The 19479-nt window shown below is 40.0% G+C and overlaps 1 protein-coding gene and 1 long non-coding RNA gene across 2 annotated transcripts; one reads left to right on the forward strand and one right to left on the reverse strand.

Moving 5' to 3' along the window:
• The first annotated feature begins 688 nt into the window (after positions 1 to 688).
• Positions 689 to 1273, forward strand: LOC124277803 (acetylcholine receptor subunit delta-like). Its single transcript, XM_046713516.1, has one exon. It carries the CDS (start codon positions 689 to 691, stop codon positions 1271 to 1273), a length of 585 nt encoding a protein of 194 aa, XP_046569472.1.
• Positions 1274 to 15815: 14542 nt separating this feature from the next.
• Positions 15816 to 17402, reverse strand: LOC124277814. The gene is made up of 3 exons (XR_006898920.1): positions 17318 to 17402; positions 16774 to 16986; positions 15816 to 16275 (listed from the first exon to the last, which is right to left on the reverse strand). It is a non-coding gene; the product is annotated as an uncharacterized LOC124277814 (long non-coding RNA).
• Positions 17403 to 19479: the final 2077 nt, after the last annotated feature.

Consider the following 19479-nt stretch of genomic DNA (forward strand, 5'->3'; position numbering starts at 1 on the left):
AGCTGACTTGCGTTTCAGAGGGTTAGATTGTGTTTAATGTCATCACCATGGAAACAAACAATCATGATATTTCATAAATACAGACGAACTCAGAAACCTTTCATTCATTAGTAACTCCTGGACTTAAACATACGCCTGAGAATATGCTGAACGCCAGGAACGTTATTATCTTGACATGCATACTGCATGTTGCACCATGGGGCACATGTTTAATGTCTGACGGAGAAGTAATTGACGCCATCTTAAAAGGCTACAAAGCCCATCACAAGCCAAGCAATGTCGTTAACGTTACCTTTACAGCAGGATTGTCATCTGTGCAAGAACTGGATAATAAAAACAGTTTCTCAGCAGCAGTATGCGGATGGTCTTCTCGTGGTATGACCATCGTGTTGTTTGGAATGCTTCGTTGAGCTCAGAGAAAAGTATTCTTGCGGACTCGAACAAATTCTGGAAACCTGAATTGATTATAGCAAATAGTATCAAGGGAGAAGAGCTCCTGCGTAATGAAGGGTCTCTGGTGGTTACCAGTCAGGGAACTATTCAATGGCTTCTCTCGGGTACTATACAAACAAAGTGTCCCATAAACATTTACAAGTTTCCCTTCGATACCCAGACTTGTGAAATTGAAGTTGGTGGATGGCTTGGTGTCTACAATAGAATACATATCTCAAGGGAAACAGACATTAATATGGAACTATTTGAAGAAAATAGTGAGTTTGAGATCTCTACAGAAAACATCACGGAAAAACACAATAATATAGATGCGAGATTAGTTATAAACATCAACTTGAAAAGACGTCCTCTATTCTACGTCTTCACCATCCTGCTCCCCGTGGTGCTCCTCCACTTCCTCAACAGCTTCGTGTTCCTGCTGCCTTCACAGAGCGGAGAGAAGACCAGCATGGCCGTGTCTATCCTCCTCAGCTTCCAACTGTTTCTCTCCATCATCAGAGACTCCCTGCCAGAGAACTCCCTGACCGTCAGCCTCTTCAGTCTCTACGTGTCTCTGGCCAACTTCACCAGTGTCGTCATCGTCGTTGTCAACATCCTCCTCCTCAAAATGAAAGAGAAGCCACCACCGAAATGGATCGTAAGAATGTGTAAGAAGGCATTACATAAAGTTGATATTGTTAGCGACAATGTTCAGGATGACGAGCCGACGAGGCCAAAGTGGCCAGATATTGAAACTGAACTTAACAGGATCTGTTTTGCATGCTTCATTGTGTTCAGTAGTGGTCTCACAGTGGTGGTTCTTGGGATGCTGACGACATAAAGACACGCCTACCATGCCAACTGTCTTTATTAGAATGTTAACGTCAGAGAATAAAAGGTCCTGACGTCTCGACTGCCCCTTGAGTCAAAATGGCAAGGTAAATCATATGAATAAATCAATGCATTACCTGACCTACCACGCCTATTGTCTTTGAAACTTACAATACGATTATGTTTGTTTTATTATATACAGATACAATGGTAATAGGTAAGGATCACTGTTTTGATGTGCTTATCATGTTTGCGATAATTAACACAAATTGCTGCTCAGAAAGAAGCCAACGCATTATGTGAATTTCTCATTGATAACATCTTTATAAAGTTTGGGGTAAAACATCCCCATTGGCACCAATTATGCTTCCCTCCCTGCTGATATGTTACTTTGTGCATGTGAATTGGAATTTCTGCCCGGGGTGGCAAAATTAAAACAAGGTCATTTGGCCAAGACTTAAGCTTAAGGTATATCGATGATCTAATACCATTCAATAATCATCAAATAGCCAAATCCCCTTTTGCGAACACCTGGTATCATGCCTATTTGATAGTGATTCAAAACACATTCCCTGTCATCGGATTGCATGGTATCAATCACTGGATTGTCTGGTCCATATTCTATTGTTTGTTTACAAACCACATCGTACAGCTGTAATAGTGCTGAAATAAATACATACTCTTGGTATAGTCCCAACTGTACACTCGACCTGATTTTAACAGAGGCATCTTATGGATGTTGAAAGATTTTTGTCGCTGCTATTTGCAAGGTTTGTCATTAAACATTTGGCAGAGGTTTCAAGCAAACTGGGACATCATTCAATAGATCTTTTGTCTTCTTCCCATAAGAAGATTAGACGTTTAGACTCTGGATATTTGAGCCCAGATATCGAGCATGTAGATGCTTTCATTGCGAACTGGAATGGAGAAATGAAGCGGTTATTACCTCTAGTGTATCTGGTGCCTCACGTGTTGACCCATACACGCAAATACAGGGGAAAGGGCACGTAGGTTGGACAACAATGGTATTTGTCAAGTTTCTGGCCTTTGTTGTGTAAACAAGGAACATGTATCAGAGTGGTAAAGAATTTTGTTCATTTGCCTTTTTACAAGACCCATACCTCCCCAGTCAGATTCGGGGAGGTCGTTTTGGTGTTGATTTTTTCGATGCTGGCGTTCCAAATTGATTTTATGCAGGGCTTGAGCATGTTAATAAAATATGCTAGATCAGACTCGACAGGAGAAACATAGAATTTAGTTTTTTAGTGATCTCCTCAATAATCAGAATCCCATAGTTTACCCGTTTGTTACCAGGTTCGCAATCGCTCACTTTATTTGTTATCCTTAATGCAGAGTTGCAAAAGTTTTGTTAGAACAGAATTATATGGTACATGTTATACTCTGGGATCTGAACCAAAAAGGTTTAGCACTGTATCTTTTTGTAAATTTTGAATGAAGATTTGTGCCAACAGTTCAGGCTGATGTCAAACAATGAGCAAATGTTAACTCTACCAAATCCGGTCAATGGTTTGGCGATAGTTGAAGTGTGTTGACAACCCAGATGTTGCACGTTGTCGTGAATTCACGACTATTGCGGGCGTCCTGAGGAGCATCAAAGGGAGGATGTCGCACACTGACATCACTGTTGCAAGACACTAAACAATGATAAATGCAGTTGACAATGGTGCGTCGGCCAGGATTGTGTGAAAATATACGCCGTGGGGCCATGGGGAGATTACATGTTGGACAGAGTGTAAGGGACGTCGCCAGACACTACCAGGTCCATGAACGCACCAGTGTTTGCAATACTTTAATTTGCCAGTTGGCCATCAGGACCTGTTGCCGCAAGCAGGCCCTGAAAGATATCTGCGAGCCCATTTTTTAAAGTTAAACCAAAAAAAAAAAAAAAAAAATAGACTACATTGTACTCAGTATCACAGTGTTTCTACAAAATCAGTTACACACAGAAAAGTTGTTACTGGTTAATAACTGGTGTTGACATTCCATTGCGCAAAGTGGCGAAATACCAGGAAGTGAAACTGTAAGTTATTGTAACATGATGGACCATGGATTCCCGAACGTTAATAAAGAAAACAATTATAGGAAAGATTCCAGTCGAGAAAAAATCCCTGACAAATTATTTACTGAAGGCCACAAGAGCCTGCAAATATTTGAAACTGCCGGCCCGATACAATAACAACCGGCGCTGGGCCTCCGGGCCGGCGGTTACTTCGAACGCTGGAACGCACAATTCGGCGTCTTCGACAACGGATGCAACAGACTGGTTGGTGATCGACCCAGGCTTCCTGCAACCACCCAACATGAGTATCGTCATCTGGCGACGTCATCGATACGTTACAGGACGATGAGTGCAGCTCGTCTAGCCAACGAACTTCAAGCAATGGGCACACACATTCATGCCCCGACAGTCGGAAATCGCCTTCATGCCGCAGGTTTACATGCACAACAACCAGTAGTTGGCGTGCCATTGACACAACGTCATTTAAACGAAAGGCTGAGATGGGCGCAAATTCATCAATGTTGGTGATGCAAATTCATTCCTTACCTCCGTTTTCACTGAAATAGTATATTTTTACACACCTTCAATTACCTACAGATTACTTAGAAGAAATTGTTGCAGGAATAATTGTTAAATAAAATAATAAAGTTCAACGACAATTTAAATATTTAAAGCCCACGTCGGTGTACTTTATAATTTAATTTCCACCCGTGATGATGCGAGTTACAATTGGTCATCACAAACCCATGCTTCTCGTAAGGCGCGACTAACGGGATCGGGTGGTCAGACTCGCTGACTTGTTTGACACGTGTCATCGTATCCCAGTTATATAGATCGATGTTACATGCTGTTGATCACTGGATTGTGTGGTCTAGACTCGATTATTTACAGACCGCCGCCATATGTCTGGAATATGGCCGAGTGCAGTGTTAAACAACAATAACAACAACCTCATAAAAATTTTAAAAAAACATACTGTGCATACTGTGCACACAGGACAACTACACACAGGAATAATTACAATATTAGAAGACAGCTTGAGATCAGTGCAAACATTAGTGTTTGCATCAGTGCTTCAATTTAAATGCACCTATATATTGTAACTTTGCACTTTTAGGTAATCATTTGAATACTACATATAACAGTTTTCTGCAAAGGCTTTTGACTATAGGCCTACCGGACAATGCGATCGAAAGACTGAAGCGTTTGCATCATACCAGCTCTCTGTTACATTTTACTCTCTAAACAGGGGTTTCTACATGTATTCAATGGCAAGAATTGATGGCCCCTTGAAAACATGAGTGGGCAATATGAATGGATAGAGAAAATTATTTCAAATGTAATTCTCAACACTATTATGGCAACACTAGTATTTAAACTTTAACAACCATTATTGCACAACAGTGCAGTATACATGTAAATGAGATGTTGCAACTGCGCGGACTGGTGCTCATGATGTCAATCACTGGATTGATGACTTGGCTATGTACAATACATCGTCAAATAATTGAAATAGTGTCCATTGAAATAGGTTTTCTCCTGGTACCATTATCAACAACATTATCAAATGTGGCTGCAAGTCTCAACCTCAATGCTCATAGACGTGCATTTGTAAATCTTATCAACTTCTATGCACATCGCTCCATAACTGCAATGGGAACTGTTAAACTGTTAACTTCAGAATCACAGAGATCGATGTTAAAATAATGTCACGTGACTGATCAAAATCGTTACTTTTTCACGTGTGACGTCACGAGCAGAAGACCGTCAAATCGTCCTACGTCACCTACGTGACAGATTTCTGCCGGCTACACGAACCAGGGCTGAGATGTTAAGAGGGCGACTGTCCTCACAGACCATTCGAAATCGGTTGCGGGCTGCCAATCTCCATTCTCGACGTCCATATTGTGACTTGACATTCTGTATACCCATGTTTTGGAACGGCGGTGTAGCCTAATGGAACTGATTATGGCACTGTCAGTGTATCGAGTACATCACACAGATCTCAGCAATGAAATAATAACAATTTAACCATCTTACCATCTCTTGTTCTTTTATAGTGCCCTGAAGAAAGAATGTGAAGTTTCTTTTTTTGACTCAGTATATTTAAGTTGGAGAACTGGCATCTTAAACACTGATGTAACCAGTCACAATCTCAAATGAGTTATAGAACTGGTGTCGACTGCTTTCTTCATCGACTTACGGCCCTTGTTGTATGCTTTTCAACTTTGTGCAAAGAGCGTGAAATGGGTAAGGGTTTCTCAGAAACCACTGAATTTACAAGAAAACAGATGCGCTACAAGACAAGTTTTGAAAAGTGGTAACCAAAATAGCCTCACTGACAGCTTTAATGTTCTAGTATATTGAGGACATTAGTGATACCTGGGAAGCTTGGGCGAATAAATATCGAGAACAACGTGTTCCATCTTTTTTTTTCCTCACACGTTTTGTTTGTATCAGGTGCAAGTGGAGGTAAGTCGCATATTCATAGGTCACCATAGTCACTAATAATTAAACACGACCACAGTACAACAGCCCTTAATCCTTGCTATTTTATGAGTATTGCTATTGTTAAATATTGCTAAGAGCAGAGTATAACTTAAATTACTCATTCACCCACTCGTGCCTCTTGATCAATGTTTTTTTACTAGGCAAATTTCTCAGAAACAAATGTAGTTCTTCAAGACTGAGTTCGAAAGTTGATGCCATAAATGTATTGGTATTTCACATCTAAATATTGTCCTCATGTCATAAAGCGACCGAAGTGCATACTTCCTTTCGTGGCTCTTTTCCTGTTGTGAACGTTCTCTTCTATATTATTAACTTCTATATTACACAAATAATTCCATTGTTTCCCGCTCATGATTTCGTCACAATTGTACAATCGACTCTGTATTTTCTCTTTCAAATGCACAATGGTACTGAACAACGAAATATAACTGAATAGTCTCGCTCCAACATTTACATGTATATGAGGTACAGTCATTCATGCTCTTTCTCCAGAGAATTAAAAGAGTGTCATATGTCTTGCTAGTCAGTAGTTTGATTTCGGCTGCAAGATTGAAGGTGTCTGGAAAGCTCTCATGATAGACATCTGGCGAACGCTTCCTATGTTGATGCATTGATGACGTTGCATCGTGTCAATGACATACGCAAGATTATTGATCGTTCTAACGGATTGTGAAGCTTTTGTTTACTGAGAGCAAATTAGTCTTATTAATCCATGTAAACTCTTTCTATGCCTCTCCTGTTTCAATAATACTAAGTATATATTATTTAAGGTAGTAAACTGAACGATGCTTTAGATTTACAACCATGAACCAAGCACGATAATGCTATTAAACATAAACGTTAATTAACTGGCTTTCAATACGGAAGATTAGATTGAGTTAAATGTCATTTCCATGGAAACAAACAATCATGCTTTTATAAATACAGACGAACCCAGAAACCTATCATTCATTAGTAACTCCTGGACTTCAACGTACGCCTGAGAATATGGTGAACGCCAGGAACGTTATTATCGTGACATGCATACTGCATGTTGCACCATGGAGCACATGTTTAATGTCTGACGGAGAAGTAATTGACGCCATCTTGAAAGGCTACAAAGTCCATCACAAGCCAAGCAATGTCGTTAATATTACCTTTACAGCAGGATTGTTCTCTGTCCAAGAACTGGATAATAGAAAGCAGTTAAGAGCCGACGAGGCCAAAGTGGCCAGATATTGAAACTAAACTTAACAGGATCTGTTTTTCATGCTTCATTGTGTTCAGTAGTGGTCTGACAGTGGTGGTTCTTGGGATGCTGACGATATGAAGACACGCAAATATTACCCTAGCCTACCATATCAATTGTCTTTATTAGAATGTTAACGCTGGAGAATAATTGGTTCTGACGTCTCGACTGACCCTTGAGTCAAAATGGCAAGGTAAATTATATGAATAAATCAATGCATTACCTGACCTACCACGCCTATTGTCTTTGAAACTTAGACTACGATTATGTTTGTTTTGTTATATACAGATACAATGGTAATAGTTAAGGAGGATTAATTTTATGTGCTTATAATGTTTTGTGGAGTAATTTGAAAAGTAAAATAGAAAAACAGGTTCAAACCCAGAGAATAATTGCTAAGATGTTATGAATGTGGATGCTAGAACCTTCAGGCTACCCTACCGCCTCTTGCAGCAAAAAGAAACCGGACAAATTATGTATTTAACCATTGAGAAATGTGCTAATGTAAGTAAATCTTCTCAATTATTTTCCAGAATTATTGGCATTGGTTTGGCTGATGCATGTCCTCATATCCTGATTGCGTAGATCAATGCTCATGATGTCGGTCACTGCACTATCTGGTCCAGATAGGTTCTAAGTCTTCTTGTTATAGTTCGTGAATCGGGTAATCGTGCTTGATGGCATGGGTAATTTCGTATCATCTTTCCTTTCTCAATTATTTAAAAGTTTTATTCGATTGTAAACCTCAGAGAAACTCATGTTGTCGTATACCAACTGTGTAGATATACTTTCATGCTTTCACTCGTACCGGCCAATAATCGAGTTTATGGACAATATGTGTGTGTCAGCACGATTCATGCCATGATAATATTATCACACTCTCCGCCATGTCAGATAATAATATATAATAGGGACACTTACTCAATGCTGCACGGGCATGCTCGAAGCAAGTTGTGCTATAGAGGTTTTCAGCAGGTTTTGGCCTTTGGTGTGTAAACGTATCACGAAGGTAAAGGATTTAGTGTATTGGTTTTCTTGCAAAGAAGCACACATCCCCACTCAGACTGTGGGCAGACATTTTGGTGTTACAAATCGATTGCCGTTAATTATATGTTTTTGTTTCTTCTGTTAAGATATATTGAACTCTGTATATCATGATGTTTTGTGTACTCTTCGGGAATGCTTAAAACTGGAAGTGCAGGTTTTGTACATGTTATCGAATCAGGGAGATCAGATGTGACACTGAGAGCATACAATGGGCGGAATCCCATAGTTTACGAGCTTGGTTACCAGGTTCAAAGATGCGCACTTTATTTGTATCTTTAATTCAGAGTTTCCAAACTATTGATTAAGTTAAAACAATATTTTATAGCACAAGTTCATATTCTCATTGGCATCGATAGTCTAGTTTTACCACTGATAATACTATTGTAAGAAATGTATTGGAGGCTGGACAGAGGAGGCCACTATGCCAGTGGGTCGCATCTTCTTTACAATGTGACAAAGTGCTTAAAAGACAGCAGGGTTAACGGTGCAATGATTTTAGTTGCTTTATCAGGTTTTCTTGGAACAGTTGAGTTATTGCACATTGTGTGTTCTGATGTCGTTTTTTGTGTAAACTGTTTGTGTCTTATTTATTGATGAGTTGAAGACGGATATGTACCGAGATGATGCATGGGTGGTCACAGGTTTCACAGTTATGACCTTTAATGCATTTGAAACTTTATTTAAAGTTGGAAGGAATATAAGTTTCGAGCTTTAATAACAAATATGTCCTAAGGAAGGAAAGCATACTTTGACCACGCTCCGTGAACCATTTCCGAAATCGCCTACGATCTACGATCTATGACTGCGTTGTGTTTAACTTCCGTACGAGTCGAACAGAGGCAAGGAGGTATTATTGTATTTATAGAACGACGGACTTGCACGTATAACTGTTGGAACGGCGTCAATGTATATATATCGTCCTAGCCAATGAGGTACCAAGCTGCAGTTTAAACTGAATACCCTATTATTCACACATAGTATGCCGACTCCAAACTGACCAGTGTTACTTTTAATACCTAACTGCCGAACACAAGACAACGTACCAAGTAATACCATCTTTAAACATTGTATCATGTGTACAGTCCTCACATTTCTCCAGGAAGCCACTCTATCCGTTTTACCAAAGAGACAGTTCTTTGCACGTGGTTTATGTGTCAAAGGAGGTCATAACATGTACAATAAAACTGACATTTGATCCACTTATTCAAGCTGGGATAATGAATACTTGAGACTGCATAAAGTTTGTGCAATACCCTAGCAATTTGACAGGGGTGGAACTAGAAGATTTGAATCAGCTTCTTCAGCTGGACGAGCAAACACTTTAATTACTAGACAATCAATTATTCAGGTATATACACATGCAAACAAGTAGCGCAGCATTCATGATTAATAGCTTCCATTTAGGCATTTATATTCATATAATGAGTTGGTTTGTATGATTATTTTGGCCCTTTGGGCGCACCGTAAATTGATTTTACAGGAACACTTGTGAGTGAGTGAGAGAGTTGATATTTAGTGTCACATCGGCAATATTTCAGCCATATCATGACCAGAAAACATAGCATATTCAAATCAATAAGTTTAGAACGTAAACACCTGTCGTTGATGGACAGTAAAACTACTGGAGTATCACAAATTTTGGCTTAAAACTAGTATCTTACTCTAAAAAGATATCACTATAGGCAATATATGGGCTGTAGACATAAAAACGGGCTACAGATCGCCAGCAACTGATGGGGTAGATCGACCTGCTAGGTACCATGGGGACTTACAGTCCTTTTAGCTACCTCCATGGACCCTAGCTGGATTTACACCACCCCCTCAGTCGCTGGCGATTATAAGAAAATTTAGCCATAATTTAAAATCACAAAAAGACTACTTTTTCAAAAATCTGGTAAGTTTAAATTTACTTTGAAAGTTTTGGGACTTACGTACCCTCTCAGGACAGCTACGATCAAAGGCGAGCTTGACAAGTGTACACGAGACATAGTGCTACAGATTCCTTTGCTCGTGTTTAGTGTTATGTGAGCAGAGACTGTGAACGGAATGCCAACAAACGTTAGTGCAGTGATCAGCTTGGTTGCCTGCTGCCTTTTTACTGCATTCAACTAGCAGTGCACCTGGACGTAAGCGTTTAATATTTCTACTTTCAACTTCAACTCCTACTGTACGTACACCACTGCACGTGGTTACGGAATTCCTTAGGCAGCAGGGTGTAGAGGTGATGGAGTGGCCAGCATGCTCTCCAGACCTCAACTCAATTGAGCATGCCTGGGATGATCTCGGTCAAGGTGCGGACCACAGAGCTCTAGTAGAGGAATGGAATGCGATTCCGCAGGCTTTCTTTATGAACTTGATAAGGAGCATGAGAACAAGGTGCACCTGTGTCTTGGATGCGCGAGGAGGGTACACAAGATATTGAATGACCGAGTGCTTCATGTTTGTCATTTTCATTTTGGGGGTTGGTCTATACAACTGAAGTTTGCTGGTACTGTTTGAACTTTTTGTCTGTATGTCACGTTTGTCACGTTTGTCAACACATTAAACATTATGATGACGCTCATAGTTTTATTATTTCTGAGAAATGTGCTATATATCATTTGATCCTTTATTAATGACGCCTAGTATATACTATTTCAAAACAGAAACGCATAGGCATTGTGTATTTTTATAAATCTATTAATTACCTATTGTGTTCAAACAATCGTTAAAATATTCAACAAAAAAGTGTTTATAACATGATTTTACACAATTGTACAAGTCAAAAATCGACTTTACCTGAAAATGTTGATTTTGCTGAGATTTCTTACAAGGATTAAAAGGCATCACCACAACTCAACAGAAATCACCTTCCAGTTGAAATTGTGCAGCAAAGAGCATGTACTGTCTGGCCATAAAAATCCAGATTACTTTCGGAAATCGACATTCGTTTTGAAGAAGTTTCAAGGTCAAATCACTTCGCCACGTCTTGACGCTGCGACACGGAACGTCGCCATTGAAAGAATGCACGCTGGAGATTATCAATATTCTGTTGCCTGGCGTCTGAATGTTAGTCTGAGCACGATATCACGGCTTGCAGCTCGTTACAACCAAACAGGTATAACACATGACAGTCCCCGTACAGGCAGATCTCGAGTCACCACTGCAGCCCAAGATCGGTACATCCGGGTACTACATTTGCAAAGGGAGGTAACTCGCTTGGCTCCAAAGGGAGGTAACTCGCACATCTCATATGCCATCACAGTCACTAATAGTTAAACACGATAACAGTACAACAGCCATTAATCCTTGCTATTTTATGAGATGCCTTATGTCTGCAAATGGAGAAGGGTTTTCTCTGTAACAATGGAAGTTAGATCAATAAATCTTTGCATGAAAAATTAACTTAAATCTTGAAACTGTAATTATTTCAAGTGCCTGGGTATTGTGTTTTCATCAATATTGATATGGACAAAAGCCTGTGAAACTTTGGTTATGCAAGCACATGAAACAATGGAACCAGTGTTAATTTTGTTGAATAACAAACTGCCTGTAAAATACCACGAAGTTATAGAAAAAGTACAAACAAGCTTCTTCAAAGGATTTCTGGGGGTGGATAATTATGCTGCAAATAAAGCTATTCTTGGAGAAACTGGACGATACTGTTTATTCATAAAAACAGAGATAAAAGTTATAAAATATTGGATTAAGTTATTAAAAATGAATGTTTCAAGTCATCCTTTACATTGTTATGAAATGCTTAAATTACATGACGAGCATGGTAAAGTTAACTGGGTTTCTCACGTTCGTGAGATGTTATTTACAAGTGGTTTTAGCTTTGCATGAATTATGCAAGATGTTGGTGATGCCACTATTTTTATATCTACATTTAGAAGACGTTTGATTGATATGTACATTCAATCCTGGCAGCAAAGTATTGAATCATCATCATATTTGTCACACTATTCTACTATAAAGAACTTATTCCAATGCGAAACATATATCCATAAACTTAATAATAATAACTTAGGTAGATCTATGTGTAAATTTCGCATATCTCTTCATGATTTCAGAGTTCATTAACAACATAAGAGGAAAGTCAATGACAATTCTGATATAGAATCCATTTGTTTGCACTGTGATATGAATGTTGTAGAAAATGAATACCATGTTTACTCCATTTGTAATAGATATTCTCCTCTCCGTAACAAATACTTCTTGTATACTATTGTAAAGCTAGATTAACATTACAACAAATATTAAACACACCTGATGTACATATACCAGTGAGTGAGTGAGTGAGTTGAGTTTTACGCTACACGCAGCAATATTCCAGCTATATGGCGGCGGTCTGTAAATAATCGAGTCTGAAACAGACAATCCAGTGATCAACAGAATGAGCATCGACTGCGCAATTTGGAACCGATGACATGTGTCAACCAAGCCAGCGAGCCTGGCCACTCGATCCCGTTAGTCGCCTCTTGCGACAAGCATGGGTTACTGAAGGTTCATTCTAACCCGGAACTTCACGGGTGTTTACATATACTACGTTCAACCTCTATATATCGCTAAATATATTTAGCTTAAGATCTTCTTAATATATTTTGGTCTTGTTTTTACCTTATAATACAATTGTACTATGGCCTAAAATGCGGAATAAACTTGATTGATTGATCTTGACTCAAGTGCTTAGAGTACCATCATATAACGATCACAGTTTAAAGCAAACATGATTTGGATTTAACGATGTATGTTTGTACTACTTACCTTTCATGGTAATAAAACATAGCTCTTATTGATATTTTTGTCTGGTTGTCTTTTAACGCCGCTCTAATTATTCCAATTATTTGACGGTGTATTGTACATAACCAACAGTATAATATAGCAGTCATTTGTGGCTTCCAAGGATGGGTGGACAGAATACTGGTTGAAACTGTATCTCATCACGCCGAAGACACTTGTTCGATTCCTTGCATACAATGTAGGTATAATATTGTGAAACCCATTTCAGTTATCCCCCGCCATGATTACTGCTGAAAAGCAGACTCGCACACTTACTATTGTAACACAACGCATATTGTGCCGATTTTAGCATTATTTGCGAGCTTCCAAAATTTCTAGAAAATGATGCTTTCAAGACTGTTGAATTCATGAGTATTGCCTTCATGAGTAAAGCTGACAGGCTGTTGTCCCAGACGTGGTTTTGGCCAACAAATTAGTGAGTAAAGCTGACAGGCTGTTGTCCCAGACGTGGTTTTGGCCAACAAATTAGTGAGTAAAACTGACAGGCTGTTGTCCCAGACGTGGTTTTGGCCAACAAATTAGTGAGTAAAGCTGACAGGTGTTGTCCCAGACGTGGTTTTGGCCAACAAATTAGTGAGTAAAGCTGACAGGCTGTTGTCCCAGACGTGGTTTTGGCCAACAAATTAGTGAGTAAAGCTGACAGGCTGTTGTCCCAGACGTGGTTTTGGCCAACAAATTAGTGAGTAAAGCTGACAGGCTGTTGTCCCAGACGTGGTTTTGTCAAATTAGTGACGTAAAGTTGACAGGATGTTGTCCCAGACGTGGTTTTGGCCAACAAATTAGTGAGTAAAGCTGACAGGCTGTTGTCCCAGACGTGGTTTTGGCCAACAAATTAGTGAGTAAAGCTGACAGGCTGTTGTCCCAGACGTGGTTTTGGCCAACAAATTAGTGAGTAAAGCTGACAGGCTGTTGTCCCAGACGTGGTTTTGGCCAACAAATTAGTTAGACGTAAACAAATTAGTTAGTAAAGCTGTTGTCCCAGACGTGGTTTTGGCCAACAAATTAGTGAGTAAAGCTGACAGGCTGTTGTCCCAGACGTGGTTTTGGCCAACAAATTAGTGAGTAAAGCTGACAGGCTGTTGTCCCAGACGTGGTTTTGGCCAACAAATTAGTGAGTAAAGCTGACAGGCTGTTGTCCCAGACGTGGTTTTGGCCAACAAATTAGTGAGTAAAGCTGACAGGCTGTTGTCCCAGACGTGGTTTTGGCCAACAAATTAGTGAGTAAAGCTGACAGGCTGTTGTCCCAGACGTGGTTTTGGCCAACAAATTAGTTAGTAAAGCTGACAGGCTGTTGTCCCAGACGTGGTTTTGGCCAACAAATTAGTTAGTAAAGCTGACAGGCTGTTGTCCCAGACGTGGTTTTGGCCAACAAATTAGTGAGTAAAACTGACAGGCTGTTGTCCTAGACGTGGTTTTGGCCAACAAATTAGTGAGTAAAGCTGACAGGATGTTGTCCCAGACGTGATGTTGTCCCAGACGTGATTTTGGCCAACAAATTAGTGAGACGGTCAACAACACCAGCGAGACTGCTTTCGAGTTATGTCCCCATGATAATCGGGAGGAAGGAACTGGAATTGTACCTGAAAATGCTTGAAAAAATATTTGTGCTTCTGACTTTAATTAAATACTGACGATGTGTTTTTATGAAACAAAATATGTTAATGCTCATAGCTTAATTTCTTTATGAAAATGTCTGGTTTTGCCGATTAACTGAAAAGAAATAGCGTATCCTAAGCCCCCAAACTGTCCCTTACTGAGTAATTAAGCGACCTGTTGCTTCTTTAGTGAATGTAAGCTGCTTCGCATTGCACGTTCTAAAATCACCCATGGTTCAAATCATGTTCTGGTTTGCTAAATATTATGCAATCAATCATGTATATGTTCAGTTGGGTTCATTGAAAATTATTGCATTACATTGTTTCTGTTAAGATTCAATACACGGCAGCAGTGATTTTTATACTATTAAGACACGGAGTCACTGAATACTGATCTGGAACCTTCTAGAATATTCTGTGACATTCCGCAAAAGATGTAATCTGTTGACCAAAGGGCAGACGATCGATATGTTGTACTCCACGCCCTTGGGAACCGCTTCTCAACTGCCAGTGCTCTACGGCTGCAGCTCAGACATGCAACCAACACAAACGTCAGCATCTCAACCATCAGGAACCGTCTCAGAGTTGCTAATGTACGGTCACGTCGTCCAGCGGTACGTCCTCACCACCGCCCACATCATAGAGCTGCAAGGCTGGCCTGGGCCAGAGCACATTTGAGATGGAATCAGCAACAGTGGTCCGGGGTACTCTTCACTGACGAGTCACGACTATGTCTTGAGCACAACGATGGAAGGATTAGGGTTTTCAGGAGGCGTGGAGAACGCTACCATGATGCTACTGTGAGGGAGAGGAACAGATTTGGTGATGGCTCTGTGATGGTTTGGGGAGGCTTCAGCTTACATCACCGTACTCCTCTGTACCATGTACAGGGCAATTTGACTGGATTGAGGTACCGGGATGAGATTCTGCGTCCTCTGGTTCTTCCAGCTTTGAACACCATTGGTGCCGGAGCACAGATGCAAGATGACAAGGCCAGACCACATCGAGCTCGAGTCGTTAGAGACTTCTTGCAACAAAATAATGTGAATGTGATGCAGTGGCCAGCTTATTCACCGGATCTGGATCCAATTGAACATCTATTGGACATTCTAGGACGACGTGTTAGAGACAATCATGGAATGGCACCGACTCTTCAGTGGCTCCAGATGGAATGGCAGTTGATTCCCCAAGCTACCCTCCGCACCCTTGTCAGGTCCATGAGGCGCAGATGTACAGAATGCATCAATCAACGTGGAGGACACACCCACTATTGATACTGTGACTTTCAGTTTTGACCCCTATCCTCTTCCGCTGCTTGTACTGGCATTGCAGTCAATGATATCTGCCCATAAATCCATTACATTTTAAGAACAAATAATGTTTTATTTACCCTTGTAATAAACCGACACTGCCACTTTAAATTTACTTTGATATACTTTGATAATTTGGTGTTCCCATACTTATTGTCGGTAGTATATATATGATATCTGAGATATCAACATCTGTTTTCCAGAAAGGCATTTATCCACATGGAAACAGCAAAGAAAACGGTGCCGGATTTTGGAAAATATGATAATCAGGAATGATTAGTTTTAACTATGATGTTGAGCAGGGGACAAAAAGAGTTTCTTTGATGGGGTATTCCAAACATGATGTACAACAATGTAGCTCGCAGAAGCTCCTCCATGACAAACGAACAAAACATTTCTTCTTCAGGTCCTTCTTGTAAATGTGATGTCAGCCGGTCTATTCAGAGTCGCGAAGATGCGGAATATGACCTCAATATTCTCATCCTCTGGACCGACTGACAACTGAAACTGCGACACAAGCTGAAACAAGAATGATTCAAAATATATTTTCACAAAACACGGACCACGCGGGGTTAAATAATGTGTATATTTTGAAAAGTGCGAAAGACGAATACGTGAGTTAATCACTACTTGCAGTATTAAAGTACTGGTCCCGACCAGTCAAAGCAGTGAGTGCTTTTGAAGCATACCAGGGTCTCGTGGTTGCACACTCATTCCCTACCTTCGTGTTCACTGTACCTGTCTATGTTTAAACAAAATAACCTACATATTATTTTAAAGAAAAAGTTGAGGGACCAAATATTTAAATGACATAATCAAATAATTAAATGACATAATCAAATAACACGACAATCATTTCAATTTTCAGTTACATAAAATCCATACTCGGTGTACTTTCTTTTGCCCTTCAGTATAATTACTCCGTTATGACCATGCAGAATAACCGTAGTTTTGTGAAAGAATCGGCATTCTTTAACTTATTTTGAGTAATATATGTCCAATTCCATGCAGTATCACCTTCACGATAGCCAGATATATGGCTTGCTCAGCAAATCGTCTCCCGAGGCAGATTCTAGGCCCGAAACTGAACGGCAGGAGTGCTATACTTGGTATGTGTCTTTCTCTCTTTCCGCTTGATCCTCTCAGCCAACGTTCGGGAAGAAATGAGTTGGGATTTTCGAAATATTTTTCATCTTTCAGAAGTCGGGGACAGCTCAGTGCGATATTGGTCTGGAACATATATACATATGGTTCTGTGATAACGCATCCGAATCACGTGGTTTTACGGAAGACCATCATTATGAGACAATTCCTTTTTCTTTGTTTTCTCTTGGGGAGTCATAAATATGTTAGACTCTTTCCAAACACTAGATCTTTGTTTGAGAAACTCATTTAAACTTTTTACTTAAAATGTGTATGTATGTAGACTTGGCCTCGTCGCTATATGGCTGGAATAGTGCCGATGCGACGTAAAACTTTAACTCACACAATTCCCTCGACGCACTCAACTCAACCACCTCAATCCCACCTCAGCCCACTCCACTCACTCACTCCTGTTTACCCCTTTCGGTATCCTGTACCCGCCGATGATAGAGTCCTCTGGAAGTATCCTTGACGGACCCGTTGGTAAGATAAAGATGATTCTGTGAAACAACATATGTAAATGTCTAAGTTGAGGTGAAGTGGGTTGAAATGAGGGTAAACGTCAAGGTACCTGCATTAAATAGTGGCCCCTGTGAAGGAGTGTGTGTGTGGATGCTTGAACTAGTCCGGGCCTTTGAAAAGGAGCAGGAGGAGGATGAGCATGTGGATGATTGAACAAGTCCGGGAAATTAAACTGGAGCAGGAGGAGCATGTGGATGATTGAACTAGTCCCGGGCATTAAATTGGAGCAGGAGGATGAGCATGTGGATGATTGAACTAGTCCGGGGAATTAAACTGGAGCAGGAGGAGCATGTGGATGATTGAACTAGTCCCGGGAATTAAATTGGAGCAGGAGGATGAGCATGTGGATGATTGAACTAGTCCGTGGAATTAAACTGGAGCAGGAGGAGCATGTGGATGATTGAACTAGTCCCGGGAATTAAATTGGAGCAGGAGGATGAGCATGTGGATGATTGAACTAGTCCGGGGAATTAAATTGGAGCAGGAGGATGAGCATGTGGATGATTGAACTAGTCCGGGGAATTAAACTGGAGCAGGAGGATGAGCATGTGGATGATTGAACTAGTCCCGGCCTTTTCAAAAGAGCAGGAGGAAGACGAGGATGAGCATGTAGATGATTGGACATATCAACAAATCAGACTATTAAAAATGATGATGATGATGATGATGATGATGATGATGATGATGATGATATATTGCCAACACATCCTACCAGGTATCCATTCACTGCTTAGTTAACACAGTTATTTTCTTAATGTCACCTGTCCAATGAGACACCACATGTGTTACACGTGCTTCAGAGTGGGACAGGACTGAGGCCCTAAAAATGCAAAATCTCCAACCTGCCAAACACCACCACAAGGGCTGTCCATTTAAATGTTTTTTGCCTGGCGTGGTAACAACAAGTACCATATTCAGACATCTTCGGTATGATGTGGCCGGAAGGTGGAACCCCCGACCTTCCTTTACCTTACCTTACCCGGAAGACGCTAAATATATTTTAAATTTTTAAATGACAGCACTCATGTCCTATTTCCTGAATTTCAACTTCTTCCTTCTGGCCGACGACTGCGCACGCCGATATTCAGAACAAACAAGGCTCGAAATCCATTCATCCCAGCAAGCATCAGTGTTTTAAATGAATTATGTTAATGTTTGTTTATCATTTTATAATACTTTATCAATTGTTTCAAACTGTTATATTCATATACTTCTAGTGCTAATGTTCCTCAGCAAAAGTTTTAATGTCACCACTATATAGCTCTGAATCTTAAATATATTACTATTTATTCATCATTTATCTTTACCTAATATATTAGGCTTTGTTGCTATCTGTTTTAGTACTACTAGTATTTGACATATATATGGGAGCTTATGTACATGTATCTTTTGTTGTATTGTATGTGTTTTCAATGTTAACCGTGCAAAGCAAATTTCCTTCGGGATAATAAAGCATTATCTTTTCTTTATCTTATCTCTGTCCAAATGACAACAGAGGCGAGCAGAGATACCAGAAATTGATTTAACACATAGGACCCATTTAGAGAATGAACCGGAATCTTCGCGTTATGAGGAACATCTTCAACCACGACGCTACTTATACGTTTCGTTATAAAGACAATATTGAACAAACTTGATGGATAACAACTTCTTTATATTCGTGAGTGCGACGTTTCGATACAAATTCTTGTACCGTTCTCAAGCATAATGGAACATGAAGAAGGGGGGCAAGTATATATATACTGGATGTAACAATGTAACAAAGAAAACAACATAATTAACATAACTGGCTAGGCAGAAAGCTGATGAAGCCAGAGAGTAGACAAAGGACAGGCGTGGAAGCCAGTGATAGAAAGCTGATGAAGCCAGAGAGTAGACAAAGGACAGGCGTGGAAGCCAATGATTGTGTTTTTATGAAACAAAATATGTTAATGCTCATAGCTTAATTTCTTTATGAAAATGTCTGGTTTTGCCGATTAACTGAAAAGAAATAGCGTATCCTAAGCCCCCAAACTGTCCCTTACTGAGTAATTAAGCGACCTGTTGCTTCTTTAGTGA

Source organism: Haliotis rubra, unplaced genomic scaffold, assembly GCF_003918875.1.
Source record: "Haliotis rubra isolate DU_JTF1 unplaced genomic scaffold, ASM391887v1 Scf228, whole genome shotgun sequence".
Lineage (NCBI taxonomy): Eukaryota > Metazoa > Mollusca > Gastropoda > Lepetellida > Haliotidae > Haliotis > Haliotis rubra.

Excerpts from the sequence above, each read along its gene's own strand:
- LOC124277803 (XM_046713516.1), top strand. The coding sequence starts at position 689 with ATGGAACTATTTGAAGAAAATAGTGAGTTTGAGATCTCTACAGAAAAC.